This window comes from Kogia breviceps, chromosome 9 (assembly GCF_026419965.1).
Source record: "Kogia breviceps isolate mKogBre1 chromosome 9, mKogBre1 haplotype 1, whole genome shotgun sequence".
NCBI classification, from domain to species: Eukaryota; Metazoa; Chordata; class Mammalia; order Artiodactyla; family Physeteridae; genus Kogia; species Kogia breviceps.
In genome coordinates this window covers 59736435-59753199 of record NC_081318.1, presented here as the reverse complement: position 1 = coordinate 59753199, position 16765 = coordinate 59736435, and the positions used below count along the sequence as shown (strand labels likewise).

The window sequence follows — 16765 nt, the reverse complement described above, 5'->3', positions numbered from 1 at the left end:
CTTTTTGTTCAGAATATTCCTGTCTTCAAACATCTTCATGAAACCTGGTTGGGATTTTATTTAGGAAGACTGCTCTGAATTTTAAATTAGTTTATGAAAAAATTGACACCTTTACAACCTTGGACTATTACATTCATTTATAGGAAATTGACATTTGCATTTAAAATTAATTTACAGACCAAATGACACCTTTATAACATCGAGTCTCCCAGTTTAAGAACAATACTTGTTTCTCTAGTATTCAATATGTATGCCCTTTTGTATTTTAAAAATCTATATTTTTCTTCATTTCAGTTCTATACATTTCATATTAGGTTATTTCCTGTTAATGCCACTTGTTAAAAAATAAAAAAGTTAATGTGTAAGGGTTTTTTTTGGTGTAGCAGTTTCATATTTCTCCTCTAAAGATATATAATGTTTTTGAATGTCGGGCTCTTTTTTTTTTAATGCTACAGAATTTTTTGTCACACTGATGCAGGTATTCAGTACAAGTAGGCAATAAAATATTCTTGTTCAGCACCTGAAAATAGCCTGGATAAGAGTCCACATAGTGCCAAACTGAATCATTCCTCACCTACAGTCCTGTGCCTACATTCGGCTCTTAATAGAGAACCTAGAGAACCACTGTGGAGCTGCCCATGGCTCTGGGTACCCTGGGTACCAGGGTACCAGCCCTATGCAGTGTTTAAACACTGGCTGCGTGCTGCATCTAACAGCCTGTTTCGAGTTGAGGGATAGAAGGCATGAGCAATTGCATTGGGCTCATCCTTAGACGTCATTAGCTGCTTCATCCTTTTGTCTGTGTTGCAGATCAGACTGACTTCACCATAGCTTCTACTTGAGAGCCAGAGTATAATTTTACTGTTGCTTCTGAGGGCTCTTTTGTGTTGATTTGGTTTATGCTTCCGAACTTTAGTTGTGGTTCCTTATGCCAAATCCTGATCCATTTGATTCTGTTTTCTTTATCTATGAAGCCTGTATAGTAAGACTAAGACTAATAGTTTCTGCTCTGAAACAAAATCATCCCACAACTCCATATGTGTCATGAAAGCAAATCTGCCAGCTTTACAAAACTATCTTCCACTCTTCCTCCTCCTCCACTCAGAACTTGTGCTGTTTTGCTTAAGCGAAACACAATTATTCCCAGTTCTGTTTTTCTTTTCACTCTCCCTAGATCTTTTCTCCTTAATTCCCTAAATTTTCATTCCACTTTGCTTGCTTCCATAAATGACTGTCGTTCTCTCTTTTCCACTTTCCTTGAGAAATGTAGCTTACAGGAGCTCTCTAATTCCTCAGCATCCCATCCCCAATAACAAATCACCCCATGTGCTGGACTTCACCTCCTCCTCCTGGTGGCAGCAGCCATTGTTGGCCTTCTTCTCCCTTTGGGAAGCCCCTTTCTTGACTTCTGAGCCTGCATCAGTGTGCACTGTGGTGTATAGCAGAAGATTGTCATCACTTCTTAGGTCTCCACTCTTGGTGTTTCATCTTCCTCCCACCCCATATACGCTCCTGCCTCAGTTAGCACCTATGTGGGGTGACGCCCTCATCTGTGTCTCAGTCCTTAATTCCCAACTCACCCTTCTATTGCCTTCTGGATGTGTCATGTCTTTAGGTTCTTTTGTTCCCCACTTTTACATATACGCAAAAACTCGGTTCCTTTCTTCAGCCCTACCCACTCCTTTTGCCCCACATTCAGCATCCAAGCCCTGCTGATCTCTGTTGCATCCGCCCACCCACTACTTCATGACTAATGTAATTGTTCTAATTCTGGCCTTTTTTTGCTCTCACCTAGTCTGCTAAAACCCTAATTTTTACCCCTGCCCCAGGGCTCTCCCTCCTAGTAAACTCTCCCCTCTGCTGCCCTATCATCTTTCTGAGACATAGATACTAGTCACAGCACTCTCCAGCTCCTAAGCGTCGTTTGCCAGCTCTCTTCCCACCACAGGCACACACAAAGGCACTTCCCCAGAAGGCAGCCCCATTCCCAAGTGTAGCATTGTAGGCCTTCCATGATTTGGCCCCAGTAGTCTTATTTTTCACCATCCTCGTTCATACCCCTTCCAGGCCATCTGAAGCGATGATTCTTCCATGCTGCCATGATAAGCAGTGGAATAAATGCTCAGGCTCTGGCGTCCAGCAGGTCTAGCTTTGAATCCAGGCTACACCTTCCTAGCTGTGTGACCTCAGGCAAGTCATGTAACCTCTTTTCAGCCTGGTTGCTCACTTATAAAACTGGAATAATATTATTACCTACCTTATGACATTATCAGGACCAAAAGAGAAAATTCTTACAAAGCTCTTAGCATGATGCCTGGTACATAGTAAGTACTCAGTAAATGCTACGGGACGATAATGTTGATCTCATCATAATTATCATTCTAATTAAAATCTCTTTGGACAGATGTGGTGCTGGGTCTCTTTACCCCCTAAGTGTAACAAGCTCTTGTCACTGTCGCTTTGTGTCATTCCTTGCCTGGATTACCTAAATCCTAACTGCACTTCAGTCACCAGTTGATGCATTATCTTATGCATTTTACCACCTCCCCAGATTATCCAAGTCAGCAGAAATCTCTCCCTCCTTTGAGTTGCAATGTGTCTGGACTTTAGCTCTTATCTCATTTATCTCTTCTCACGTGCCAATTTTATATTCATAAGGAGTATATTTCTTGGACTCGGTCTTTCCTCTGCTTGCTGGTTGTGTAGCCCTAAGGGTAAATTGCTGTATTAGTTTGCTAGAGCTGCCATAGCAGAATACCACAGACTGGGTGACTTAACATAAGTTTATTTTCTCACATTTCTGGAGGCTGGAAGTCGAAGACCAAGGTGTCAGCAGGGTTGGTTTCTTCTGAGGCTCCTTTTCTTGGCTTGAAGGTGGCTGCTTTCTTACTCTGCCTCACATGGTCCTTTCTCTGTATATCTCAATTTCCTCTTGTTGTAAGGACACCAGTCACGTTGGATTAGGGCTTACTCATAGGATTTCATTTTACCTTAATTACCTCTTAAAAGGTCCTATCTCCAAATACAGTCACATTCTGAGGTACTGAGGGCTAAGACTTCAGTATATGAATTTCAGTGGAACACATTGCAGCCCATAATAATTGTTGCTTTAATCTTTCTATGCCTCAATTTCCTCTATGTAAAATCTGGAATAACACGTTTTGAGTAGACTGAAGATATGTATACATGCAAAGCAACACCCTAATAGCCTATGATGGATGCTTAAGGAATATTTATTATCTCTACTCCTGTTTCAGACTCCTTGAGAACAGGAATGCTTTCTCACTCATCTTGTGTCTTTATTGTTGCTAGGACAAACTTTGAACATGATCGCTTATAAATATTTGGTGGATAACTATATGAATGAACAATCAAGTAGGAGAAGTGAGCCTGCAATAGGTATATGTGTTTCTCTTTAGATGGATCCAGACACTGGATAGCAACTAAGATTTCAGTCACAAAGACGATACTGAGAAACCTGAAGACACGTCAGTCTCCCCACTGTAAATATAATATGCCACACGGGGCCAGTTCCAGTATGGAAAATTGTCACCTGGCCTACTTGTCACAGACTCCAGAGAGTCACAGGGAAATGATTTGTGACAAAATTGCCCACAGACAAAAAGCAGTGTCTTCACACAGAGCCTTCAAGTGATGAGGGACACAGGGACATCACGTGCACAATAGGTGTTCCTGTCCACTGTCTGCAGATTCAGCTCTCTTTGATCTCTGCAGAGAAGGGACGTGGGTAAGGTACTGTGAATGGATAATAGACCAGGAGACTGAAGAGCAGCAGTGGTGCACTGCTCAGCGGTCAAGTCGTGACAGTGCCCAGACATCATGCATCTGATGATAAGCATCTTCTCTTGGTGCCTTGGAGTCTCTCATTTCCTTCCAGCTTCACTCCAAAGAGCCAATTCATCTTCAGCCCCTCTACAATGTGCCACTTTGAGTCTGTAGGTTCTTTCTTTCTGAGCCCACCAGAGGTAACTCGTGCGACATTATTTTTTTCTTAGTATCACTGCAGTCTTTCTTCCCACTACCTCTGTTCCCTGCAGCTCTCTGAAGGGAACTTTTGCATCGTCCTTAGTGATTAGACTTCACTGTACGATGCTAAAAGATTGGTATCTGTCAATTGGCTTGGAGTCAAGGGAGTTGAGTATAATTTCTTGTTTTATTGTATATAATATTAACTTTTGTGGGTATTAGTTATGATATCAGATCATGAATAAGATAGCAATTCTATACCTAACAATCATACCCTTTAATAATGTTACCACTTGGAGATGTATAAAAGGTTTGTTACAAGATCAGATGTAAAACATATAAATGTTACTCTCTGAAAGAATGTAGAAAACTGGAATTAGAAATCACAGCTTTAAGCCCTTTAAGCAGCCTCTCAGAGTTGAAAGGCAGCCTAGAGATGATGCAGTGAAGTAAAATGATTCTCAACTCTCACCACACGTTTTAATCACATAGGAAGGGACAAATGTAGAAATCTTATTTATCAGGTGTAAGATCTAGAAGTCACTATGTTTGAAAAGCTCTGCAAGCAGTTGTAACAAGCCACCAGAGAGGAGAGCCATCAGTTTAGGAGCTAGAGGAGAGGAAACCAATGTGTTTGGAGTCACTGTTTGAGCACCGTGCTGGCTTCTGTACATTCGCCACATCTTTGATCCTCGTAACAAGTGAGAGGGTTCGACCAGTAGTGACTGAGGATCAGTTGTCACACGTGATACTCAACTGCCCCTTAGCCGCTGTTGGCAGCACTTGGTGAGTGTGCGTCGCGTTCATGTTCTGTTCTTCAAGAAGATCCATGTATATGTACGCTGACTGCTCGCCATTCTACCCGTGGTAGACACGGTCTTACCCACTTTTGAGCTTTTAAAAGTCAGCCTCAGGTTAATTCCAACTCAGCGAATCTTTCCCAGCACTTCTGCCCCATGAAACAATTTTTAAAATTGTATTCATTTTCGCAACATGAGAACTCAGGTCCAGAAGCACAGACATAATCCTTACTGTACCCTCAGTGCTGTTAACGAGGCCAGGTCCTTTTCATCTCTTATGCCTCCCATCTGCAACCCCCTCCGTGTCGCTTGGAAAGATGCAGGTGCCAACTCACAAAGTACTCAAGGGCTAGTAGGCTGGCAGGGGTTGGTCTTCCCACCTGCCTGCGGGTCACAGCAGCCTGGGAGCAAAGCATGGCTCTTCTGAGCCCTGGCAGCAGTGGAAGCAGAATGGCTTCGTGCGGAACAGAAGAACACAGCAGCCTCCCCCTCCCACTTTAAAAGGGCCCTTTGTGGGCCTTTTCATGAATACAACACAGGTTTTTCCTACCACTTCTGTAGAGTCACCCAGGAGAGATGAAGGTGATGGGTGAAACATGATTTAAGCAAGTACAGAGAGGGAGTCTGTGGCAGTCTACACACAGGAGAATACTGCCTTCTCCATAGTTTGAATGTGTGGAGAGAGGGAAGATCCTAGTCTGTTTTTAGGAACAAATGTGTCTTGGTTAAGGTATCAAGTTGGTAAAAATGGAAAAATGATTTGATTGAGAGAGTTAAAGGATGAACATTTTTCTTTTTTTCTTGGTTAATGTTGCTTCTCATATTAGATAAAAATGAATACTGCTATATAACGTCTTTATAGAAGTAACACATGATCTATGCAGAAGAAACAAAAAACACAGCAGAAAAAAAATCTGTAACCCTGCCACCTCAAAAGCACTACATTGGTGTCTCTTCTTCTACATGATGGTCAGGGATAGCAGGGGGAGAGGCGTACGTGCATTTACGCATCTGAGAGTTTTTACTTCACAATGTGTATTGAACATTTCCCACCTTATTTTTATTGGCAGCATAATATCTTATTTCAGGAACATACTCAAATGCATTTAATCTATCCCTTCCCAGTGCATGTTTATGTTTCTAATTTTTATTTCCAGGTATTAAACAGTACTTTAAAGACCATCCTTACAGCTGGTTTTGCTTAGCACAAGCCATTTTGTGAAGGCACGCACGTTGGTTGATAGGATCAGAGGATCTGGCAAGAAGTAGTTTGGTATGATATTGACCCAAATTGTGCATGTTACCATGATAGCATCTGCTAAGCTCTAAATGTCAGCACCATGTCTGTGGTCTGGTTCGGTGATGTCGCTGTATAATGAAGATTCTGAGCTACATTCTATGTCAGCCTTACTTTGGATGATATAAAAATATATTTGAGACAAGGAATAACAAGTTGAAGTATAGTAAGAATGTAATTGCTTATAATAAATATAGGCTTAGCTTCAAAATAGCTAGCTTAAAATTCCCCTTATAGTGTGCACTTTAGAGATTTCCACTGATGACCTTAGAGGTGAGGCACCCAGCCATTTGCTGGAATGAACACACATTGTTCAAAGTTTGGGTTGTAATTGATTTAATGCATATTTTTACTACTTTGACATTTATCTTGTCTGAAAAGAGCAATTCTATACACAGGTAATACGTAAATATAATGCGTAAGTCCATAAAATGGTGTTTGATGAGCGATCTGATTTTTTAAGAGAAGAAAAAATAGCTTTCATCTAAGTTTGCATGTCCTCTGGCAATTGTTGAAATATTGACAGAATTATGAAGTACATCATGCGAGAGCCTGTGTCCTCTCTGCCCCCCTCCTGTTCTGACAGGCAGATGCGTGTCTCTTTATTTGGATACCACTTGACTTTCATTTTATGGCTGCCTTTGTGTGCTTGGCTTTGAGTCCTGTGGCGGCAGTTGATTGTGCTTCAAGGAATGTTTGTCATTTTAGTGTGAGGACTTGGGTGAGGCCAACAGAAGCCTCTCTGTGTTGGGCCACGTCTCTGGTCTTTGCTCTCTTTCACCCTCCACATGAAGGAAACAGAGCCTGACCCAAGTCCTCCCAGGCAGTAACTATGTTTTGATTCAAACTCATAATTGCTGTTTTAATTGATGGGACAAGGATTGAAACTACAGTCTATTGAGAATAGAATATTATTCTGAGCTCCTTTGAAGAGAATCACTCATCTCCTTCTGAACCACCCCACTTTATAACTAAATCTTTTCTTTTTCTCCCGTTTAGGCAGGAGCCTCCCAGGTGATTTTCACAAATCCTTTGGAAATTGTCAAGATCCGTTTGCAGGTGGCTGGAGAGATCACCACTGGTCCCCGAGTCAGTGCTCTGTCTGTCCTAAGGGACCTGGGCTTCTTTGGGATCTACAAGGTAACTCTTTTCAGTCATTTATTTGAGTATATGCTCATCTCCTAAACTAGTAACTGCTCATAGGCATGAAATTGATTCCTCACATTTCTATACCTCGAGAAGATCTTCTGCTGGAGCTCATAGGGTACCTTCATGCCAGTTAGAAGGAGGTGTCCTTCCTGCCATCTGCCAAATAACTATCCTTAGAAAACATAAATCAAGGATGAGTGTGACGTCATGACCCCCACAGACACCGTTCAGTGCACAGCTGTTCGCCGCAGCACTGGGTGGAGTTTTGTTTGGATCTGTTACTGATATAAAAACCTAATTCTCAGTGCTGTTGTCTATGAAAGATAGCTGCCAGGATCACAGGACACCGTCTTTCGGGAGATGGGCTGAGCTCAGTTTACCCACGCGTGCGTAGCCCATACCAGATCAGGAATTTATGTTCTGATCCTGTACATTCCAAACCTATCCCTGTGTGTACCTTGTCATAATTATTTTGCATCTTAACCATTTATCATTTAGAAAACAGTTTTTCAGAATGATCACAAAACCAAAATTATAGAAAATTCTTGAAATTTGTTATTTACACTCTTCTACCAAAGAAGTTGTAATGAACTAGAACTAGCTTCATATATTCCCTGTTATAAGGCTTCATCAGACATAAGGTGTTCACCGTTTTTCAATGAGAAGATTAAAAAAAAGTTTCATGGCCAACTTGAATAAGTAAACCTTTAGGGATATAGGAAGGTAAGTCAAAAAACTACTTAAAATGTTGGTTTTCATTTATTTACACATAGATATATAAAATCACATTACATAAAATTAATATTGCTTTTTTCTATACACACATATCAAGAAATATTTTATTCAAGTTTCTCATATGAATTTTGAATCAGCGTCTTGATCACCACCTAATCCACATTTTAAATCAGCCATTCACATGGTTTTGCAAAGTCCATCGTCTTCATTTTTGTTCCAAGCTGTCAAGAGGAAGTCACTTTTGGACTCTGTGCAATATTGTCCCTAGAAATTTTGTCCCACAGACATAACATTACGACAGTTGCTTTCTTTCTTTTCTATTCCCAATTTATCCTGAATGGATATATAATGGTCCCATAGGTAACATATTGCTTTTTAGAGTGAACTTTAAGTGCCTTGCTCTGACATTCAGCACAGCATTTGTAAAAGTATTCCCCAGGAATACTCTTTTACCCTTTTCTTTTAAACTCAGTTTTTCAGATGACCTTGGTAAACACCCAGTGTTAGTAATAATTGAGGTTGTTTCAGGTAAATCTGCCTTCCCCAACTAGAGCTCTGTACTTCTCAAGGTCAAGTGGTTGGAAGAGTACCCCAAGATCTGAGACTTTGTGAGGATCAAATATTATGTGACACCCTCTTCTCTGAGGTTAGTTTTTTGGGGGAACCTTGCCTTATATTTAGGCATCTTGTACTGTTTAGGAATAAACATGCTGATTTTTTTAAGTAGCACTTAAAATGCTCAAGGTGATTGTGCAGTGGAACACAACATGATAGCTGTTTCATTTACCAAATTGTTATCCGGCTGTAAGAAATAAACAGTATTGTCATGAGGCATAGCATTCATCAATTTGAAGAAAAATCATCTTCTGTTCTGAATTTTTAGTCTCTTGCAGACTATCACACGATGTAGCAGCATGTCAGTTTGACAAGCTGCCAAGCAGTCTTTCAGTGGGTTGTCTGGTAAAAAGCACTTAGGTACTATGGCAGTGACTGCTATCGAAATGTCTCGATGGATAAAATGGTAAAAACTTGTTTGCTGACACAGAAACAGAGACTGTTAAACTACCTGCAAGTGAAACAAGACTGAGTTTTAGTCCTTTTCATCTTCACAGTGTTTCATAATCTTAATCCCCTTTAACACCCCTTGGAAGTAGTTGGTCTCCTAATTTTGTAGTTAGGAGAATAGAGGTGCCAACGGTGGTATCTGAGCTGAAATTGAGGCTCAGAAGTTCCTTGTTTCCACTTTTGTACCAAAATGGCTTTCCTGAAATGAGCAGGATTGCTCAAGTTTGAGCAAGAGACCTCTCCCATATAAAGTTAGTTTAATTACTAGCCTGGTGGTTTAATCTAGTTCAGAGGCATTCCACAGGCCTGGGTGCTGCCTTTCAAAACACTGCTTTTGGTGTATTGGTAATTACCAAGTGAAGTCACTAACAATTTGAGCTTTGAGCTTCTGGAAACTTGATTGCATTGTGAGAGAGTGACCTGGCAGGCAGTCTCCTCCGTTCTGCTGGCCGTTGGTATCATCAGCTAAACTCCCTGAGACCTGCGAGGCTGGACTTGATTCAGCAGAGTTCCCCTCTCCACTCAGTCTGATTGGTCTATTTTACCACCCTAGCTTATCCTCATTTGTTTTATCCCACCTTCCAACCTCAGGTTTTGTAGCTTATCCTCATTTGTTTTATCCCACCTTCTAACCCCAGGTTTTGTTTGTTTCTTGTGAGTTTCCTTTCTCCAGGCTCACCTACCTTGCCCCACCCTCCATGGTCAGAAATCACTTTAGTGGTTCTAGAGCCCACCTTTTAGGGGCATCACAGCTTTAACATTGCTATGTAGTTTACTACGTTTTGTTCCCCCCCCACCCCCCCATAGCGCTCTTCAGTGATAAAGCTTTTCTCTGTTTCTAGTCTTGGTTGGGTAGAAAAATGCAAATGACCTGTGGTGACTAATACTTTTAAATCTGGTATGTGTCCCTCTGGGTGGGTCTTGAAAAAGAGAACTTCTATCCTAGTTTAAGGTGGGACAGGTAAGCTTCATTTTCCCTCCCTTGGACCTTTTGTTTGCCGTTGTTAACATGACAATGCGGGACCCAGGAGGGGTTGAGTGTAGGCTCTGTCTGTGTGTTTAGACCTGCAGTGCTTAACCTCACTTAATTGGACTTAACCAGGCTTTCTGTTTTTCTCCTAAATTGACTTGCAAAATACCCAACTATTCTGCAACTTCCCAGTAAAAGGTAATTAGAATACTTGCTTTAGAAATACATTTACAACTGAAAAAAAAAAGTGGATGTGGTAAACATTTCACATTCCTAAAGTTAGAAATAGTTTAGAGCAGAAAGAGCGAACTCTGTAAACAAAGTACCCCCCATTATAGAGACATTGTTATAGCCTAGAGTAGGTAGGTGATTGAAGTAAAGGCAGGATAATTAATTGCCTTTGAAAGAGCTGTTTGAATATAATGTAGTTTTTAAAAATCTGCAACAGGTACTACTTTTCTTAAGAATATGTGAGGTGGTATTTCCCTTTCACTAGGTAACTTTTGTTTTATTACATAAGCCCCTAGAGTATAAGTAAAATAAATTCTTATCTAAGAAAGTGATACACATCTACTTTTGAATGGTACCTTTTCCTTAGGAGCCAACAGAGCTTTAATGAGGAGAAAGATTATATCTTCTGAATGGAATAGAATTTATTTAACATTAAATGGCAGCACAGCTAAGATAGACTAAAAGATGCATGCTTATGAAGCAATGGAGTAGTTCATGGATACTTTTGAGAACAAAAAAATGGTCAGTGAAACAATAATGGCAAAGATCCATCAAGCTTTGTTGAAAATTGTTTTCAGATTGTGTAATCACAAATTAAACATTTCCATCTAAAGCATGGAAAGTCACCAAGGAATATGAGCTCTATCTACTGTTTTCTAATCAAAGGCCTCTGTCCCACTGCATTTGACAGAGAAAGTCATGCCTTGGTACCTGTGGGGGACAGATACTCAAGTCCCTTTTATAAAATGGTGTAGTACAATGAATACAGTTGGCCCTGCATATCCACAGGCTTCACATCCAGTTGTATTTTCATCCACATACATGCGTGTTGGGTATGTGTGTTCATTCATTGTGTGTATATAAATGAATCATTGGAGCTACTGTTCATAATATCAGAAAGCAAGTGATGACATATGTTCTTGATTATTCTGCTAGTTATCTCAAAGGGATATTGTTTGGTCTTTTAAAGTAAAATACAAGTTTATGTTTCAAAAAAATGATATAATTCAGAAATGTCTTCAAGAAAGTAAAATTTTCTCTTTACCCCTTACCACCCTATTCTCTCTTTAAAGGATTACCACTGCTTATGTTTTTTATATATCTTTAAGAAAAGAAAACCTTTCTATTTAAATCTGTATTTATTTCTCTCCTCCCTCTTTCCCTTTTCTCTATCAAAAATTGTACACACACACACACACACACACACACACACACACATCAACGGTGTATCTGTGTGTTTTAACAAAAACAGAATCCTCCTAAACACACAATATATCTTAATTCTCTTTTCTCATTTTATTTAGTAACTGTATATAAGTTTCTTTTTCTTTTTTTTTTTTTTAAGCAGTTTCCTATTGATGGGTATTTAAGTTGTTTCTAGTTTGGGGACATTACAATGACAGGGTGAACATCCCTGCGTATAGTGTGACATACTTTTGTGATTATATACAATGAATTCTTAGCAATGAACTTGTTAGGTCAAGGGGCATGTGCATTTTTTAGTGTTAGTAGATTTTGTCAGATTTCATCAGTTTATCACTTTTGTCTTGGTAGCATACAAGTACGTAAGAATAATTTCTCAAGATAGCAGCTTTTAAAAATACCTGCTTTTATGAGCTCACGGCCCCATATGAAGAAAACAATTGTTTAGTCATGGCTTTGAGGACATCGTGCCATGCTAATTTTCTAACATTAAGGGACACTACATGGTTTTACAACCACCCGAGTGGCAGTTCTCTTCTGATTCATCCACCTTCCCTTTCACCCAGACCTCTGTGAGAGCCTCCTCATGGGTTTCTCTATTTTGACTCTTGACTCTGTCAAATCCCTAGTCCCCACAGCAGCCAGAGTGATCTCGTTAAAATGTAGGTCAGGTTAATTCAGTCACTCGACACACGTCTCTTGAGGTCTGACTGTGTGCCCAGCACTGGTCTAGCCATTTAGAATGTCACTGTGAAAAGCCAAGCCACTGCTCACTTTGGTGGGTGGAAGTCAAGCCATCAAGAAACCAAATATATGACATCAGGTGGAGCTAAGGACCTTGAAGAAGAAGGAGGCAGTGTGAGGGGAATGGAGAAGGGCCGAGGCTGGATGGAACTGGGATGTTGCCTTTTAATAGGGTGGCCAGGGAAGGCTTCTCTGAGGAGATGATATTTGAGTAGAAACCAGAGGAAATAAGAAGCTAGTGTGCCCTACAGAAACTGTGTCTCTGGTGAAAAACTGTCTAGCAGTTAGACTAGAACCTACTGTGCTTAGACTAGAACCCCAGCTCCATCCCTGCTGGCCCCGTCCTCTCCACCCTCCATTCTGCGCTACCCGCCTACTCTGTGAGCTATGCTGGCCACCTTTCCTTTTCAGATACTCCAGGCTCATCCCCTCATTTTCAGTTGCCTGAAGGCTCTTCCCCTCACATCTTAGCTCAGCAGATGCCTGTTCAGAAGGACACCAGGTCACTCGCTGTCACATCCCCCTCTTCCAGGTCTCTACGTAGCACCCATCACCACCTGATAGTTCCGTCTGTCTCTGTCTCTCCCTCTTCCAGAGTGAACTGTGATACCAAAGACCTAGCTTGCTCAGTGCTACTTCTGGCACATAAGTAGACATTTGATAAATATTTGTTGAACAAATAAATGGTAAGCAAAAGCCAGGTGTTTCCAAGTTACTAGCAATGATATGAAAGCATGGAGAGAGAATAAGTTGACGAGTAATGACCACAGAAGACCAGGATACTGGAGAGGTCAAACGTAAAGGGAACAGCCAATTAGATGAAAGATCGCCTTCCCGGGTTCCGAGGCCTCCATTTATTCACCTGGCAAGCTCTGCCCTGGACCCTGGGAAAATGAACATGAATTATAGGGCATGTTTTTATAAAGAGTTTACCATCTCATGGGGGCAGTCAGACAAGTAAAGAGACCCTTAGAATACAACACATGTGGTTGAGAAGGGCTGTCAGAGTGTTGCGCACAGAGTTCTAAGAGAGTTGGAGCTGACTCATAGCAAGAAAGCCAGGGGGCTTTGGAAGGGGAGATGGCATTAAAAGATGAGTCATAGTTAACCAGGTAGAAGGCAAAGACAAATGGCATGATAGGGTTTGTGTTTAAGGAGGGGTAATTCAGCTTCAGTGTGGAGAGTGCCACACGGGAGAGCAAGACAGAAGGCTGGGAGGCCAGTTTGGAAGATACAGACTTGGGGTGGCAGGGAGGAGGGAGGACCGTGACCTCAACTAGGGTGTCACGGTGGGTAGAGGCCGTGGGGGGATATATTTAAAGGATGTATGAGAGTTAGACTCACAAAGTCTTGGAAAGCAATGAAAGGTGAAAAGTAAAGCAAGATTAAATCAGCCCAGATTTCTGGCCTGAGCACTTGGCTGGATGGTGATACTGTAAATTTTATAATTTCATAATATTTGAGAAGCTGCAAGAAACCTTAAAAGACCTTCTGTCTGGTGTTACCTTTATAATTGAGGAATCGAAGCCCAGAAATCTTAGAATCAGCTAGGTGATTGGTAGGCAGGGCATGGCTAGGCCTGAGACTGTCTCCTGACTCCCTGTCTGGTGTTCTTCTTACTCTACCCTGTTGAATGTAGAACTAGAGCCTTGTAGAGGGATGGGAACTTAAGACGGTCTTTTAAGGGTCATCCACGTGCATGAAGCTATGGGAGTGGGTAAGATCCCCAAGCCGATGGGACACCAATGATGGAACTCAGAAACTACCCTCTTTAGGGTGGCAGGAGTGAGTGAGTATGGGGGAGAAAATAGCAGAAGCAGCTGTCAGGTGGAGAACCAGAAGAAACAGTGCTGTGGGAGCTGGTAGAGGGAAGAGATGTAAGCGGAAGAGGAAGAAGTTGAGTGGAATCAAGTGCTGCAGACCAAGGGGACTGAAGACCAAGAAAAGGCCTTTGAATTTAAAGATGGAGGCCACTGGTTATCCTTAAGAAGTCGATTTAAGGAGAATGGTAGAGGTAGAAACCTGGTTGAGAAAATATTAGTAGATACAGACCATTCAACCTAAAGATTTTACTGTGGAGGAAACAAAAGTGAAAGCATACAGCAACTGGAAGAAAAAGTAGAGGCGAGGGATAACGTTACAGGGGAGAAGAGGCTGAGAGATTTGTGGTTTGTTTTAATTTGTTGGAAGAACCATGCCTGTCAGTAGACAGAAAAAAAGTCACTGAAAATGGAAGGATTTGAAACATCTGAAGATATAGCAATATCAGATATGGTGCTAGGACTTTCAGGAGGGACAGAGACAGGGTCCAGGCTTAGAAGCGTGTGTGTTTGTTCACATGTGCGCGCAAGCTCGTTAGAGCTAATGTTTGATGTGGGCTTGCTTTGTGCTAGGCCCCATGTTTAGAGCTGTATACATTTTACATCATTTAATCCCTTCTACAGCCTATTGATGCAGATATTTTGTTTGTTTGTTTTTTTAGCTCCAAGTTACAGTTGAGGAAAAGAAGGCTTGATGGGTTTAGGTGATTTTTCTAAGGTCATATAGCTGGTAAGGAAGTGGGAGGCTGGGTTTCAAACTCAATGCAATCTCTCTTTGAAACATGAGTTGTCACCTGGAGATATCTTGAGCCAGATGAGAGAGAGCATATGTCTGACAGATAATTCAGGGAAGTTCAATGACAAGGTTCTATGCTACACACGGATACGGAGCAGTTGGCAGTTCTGGTGTCATTGTTGATGCGGGCATGCTAGGAAAATGGAGATGAAAAGAATTGAGAGGACACCAAACATCCCGAATGTGTGATAGCTTAGGTCAGGGTAGTTATATGATCATTTTTTCCTCATTCCTTTTAGTACCCACTACTTTAAAAAAATGTTAGTTAGAATTAGAATGGCTCAATTTTGCTTTGTTTTGTTTTTTAGAATAAGCACATGTTACCTTAGATCTGATATCAACTCTTTAAATTATAGAAATTAAAATGACTTTATCCATTGCGAGGCAAGAGGGCCCTTCTGTTTCCTTAACTCTTGCATTAACCAGCTTAGCAGTGCAAACCCCACGTGCCCTGCAGAGAGCCGCATAACCTGACAATGAACGAAGCTGCCCCCCAAATGATAGCTATTTGTGTTCTTTGAAAAATAACTTTGTGCCTTTCTGATAACTTTGTCATGAATATCTGCTGTAAAATGAACATTTGGGGCATTTTGTCTTATTAAAAGACAGTTATTTTAGAAATTAATGAGAGGGTATCAAGTACCTCAAGGGGCCAGGTTTTGTATCTAACATGGTGGGAACTTGCGACTAATATCGGAAATGATGTAATACTGTCCCTATTCTGCTTAGAAGTTTGCGCTGAAAGAAAACAAACTGGAAAAAAAAGAAGACTTAAAAAAACCTTTCTGTCCCTGGGTTTCAAATGCATTATCGATAAAAGAGGATAGCAATGATACCTACATTTGGAACAGCAAATGAAAGGAGACATCGTGAAAAATATTATTTTTATTGAACAGTGCTGGAAGGAATGGAGTGTGCTGAAGGGGGCTAGAAAATGTTCTTTAAAATATTAAAAAACGGTTAAATTTTTATCATTCTCCCATTCACTCACCAAATATTTGTTGAGGACTAACATTCCATGAGCTGTGCTGAGTTACAGAGATGAGTATGGCCTCATTGCCTTCAAAGTGATCAGTATTAAGGGAGGTGAGAGAATAATTCTAGTGCCATAAAGTTCTTTCAGAAATTAATTTTTAACAGGTAGTATAGCTTTTGAAAGAAGAAAATACAGATATTAAAAAGTATGTAATAAAACATTAGTCTCTTAGCCTCATGCTGTGGGTAACCTTCTAGAGGCAAACATTTTTATCCAGTGTTTTGTTGTTGTTGTTTTGTTTTTTGCTAAGTGCCTGCAGGCTTGGTTTCAACAGCTCTTTTTTATTTTAGTTCATCTTTTGGAATATAATATGCTGTTCTTTATATTTAGAAGGATTGAAAGTGATGCTGCTAGTCCACTGTTCATAGAAAGCTCTGAATATATTTTCCAGAAGTGATAGATATATTTCTACTAATCTATCCTTATATTTCTCTGGTTTCTAATTGTGACCAATTTCTGTATTTAAAAGATGGCTAATTTGAGAAATGTTCATTTACTGTAAAATTAAGGAGCTCTGTCTTGTGACAGCCAGAGTCCCATGTGGAGTATGATCAATTTAGCAAACTAGTTTAAGCTTACTTGATAGGATTAGGTCTTCTGCCAAATAAAAGATTTGCTCTTAACCTGATAAATGTAGAACTCTCCTGTGATTCAGGTATGAAACCATATAGGAGTCACACTCCAGCTGCTAGTTGTTTAAAGACTATATCAGCTAATTCTGTTTTCCCCTCGGACAGGACAGTGTGCTTTTCGTTGATAATAGTAATTGTCTTTATATCACCACTTTTTATTGAAGATCCTTGTGCTAGGTATACTAGGTACTTTATATTAATCATTGAATTTAAATTTAATTCTTATGTCAGTACAAATATTACTCACTTTTTTTGGAGAGGAACTTGAGGTACAGAGATTTTAAGAACTTCGCCCAACAT

General features: G+C 40.5%; 1 protein-coding gene across 8 annotated transcripts in view; it reads left to right on the top strand.

The window, feature by feature from the left end:
* The window catches only part of SLC25A13 (solute carrier family 25 member 13), a 221912-nt gene that overhangs the window by 185307 nt on the left and 19840 nt on the right, over positions 1-16765 (top strand). For all 8 annotated transcript variants that reach the window (XM_067042538.1, XM_067042537.1, XM_059074831.2 and 5 more), the window contains one exon: positions 7084-7224. In XM_067042538.1, coding sequence (XP_066898639.1) covers positions 7084-7224 — 141 coding nt within the window. The remainder of the gene's footprint in view (positions 1-7083; positions 7225-16765) is intronic.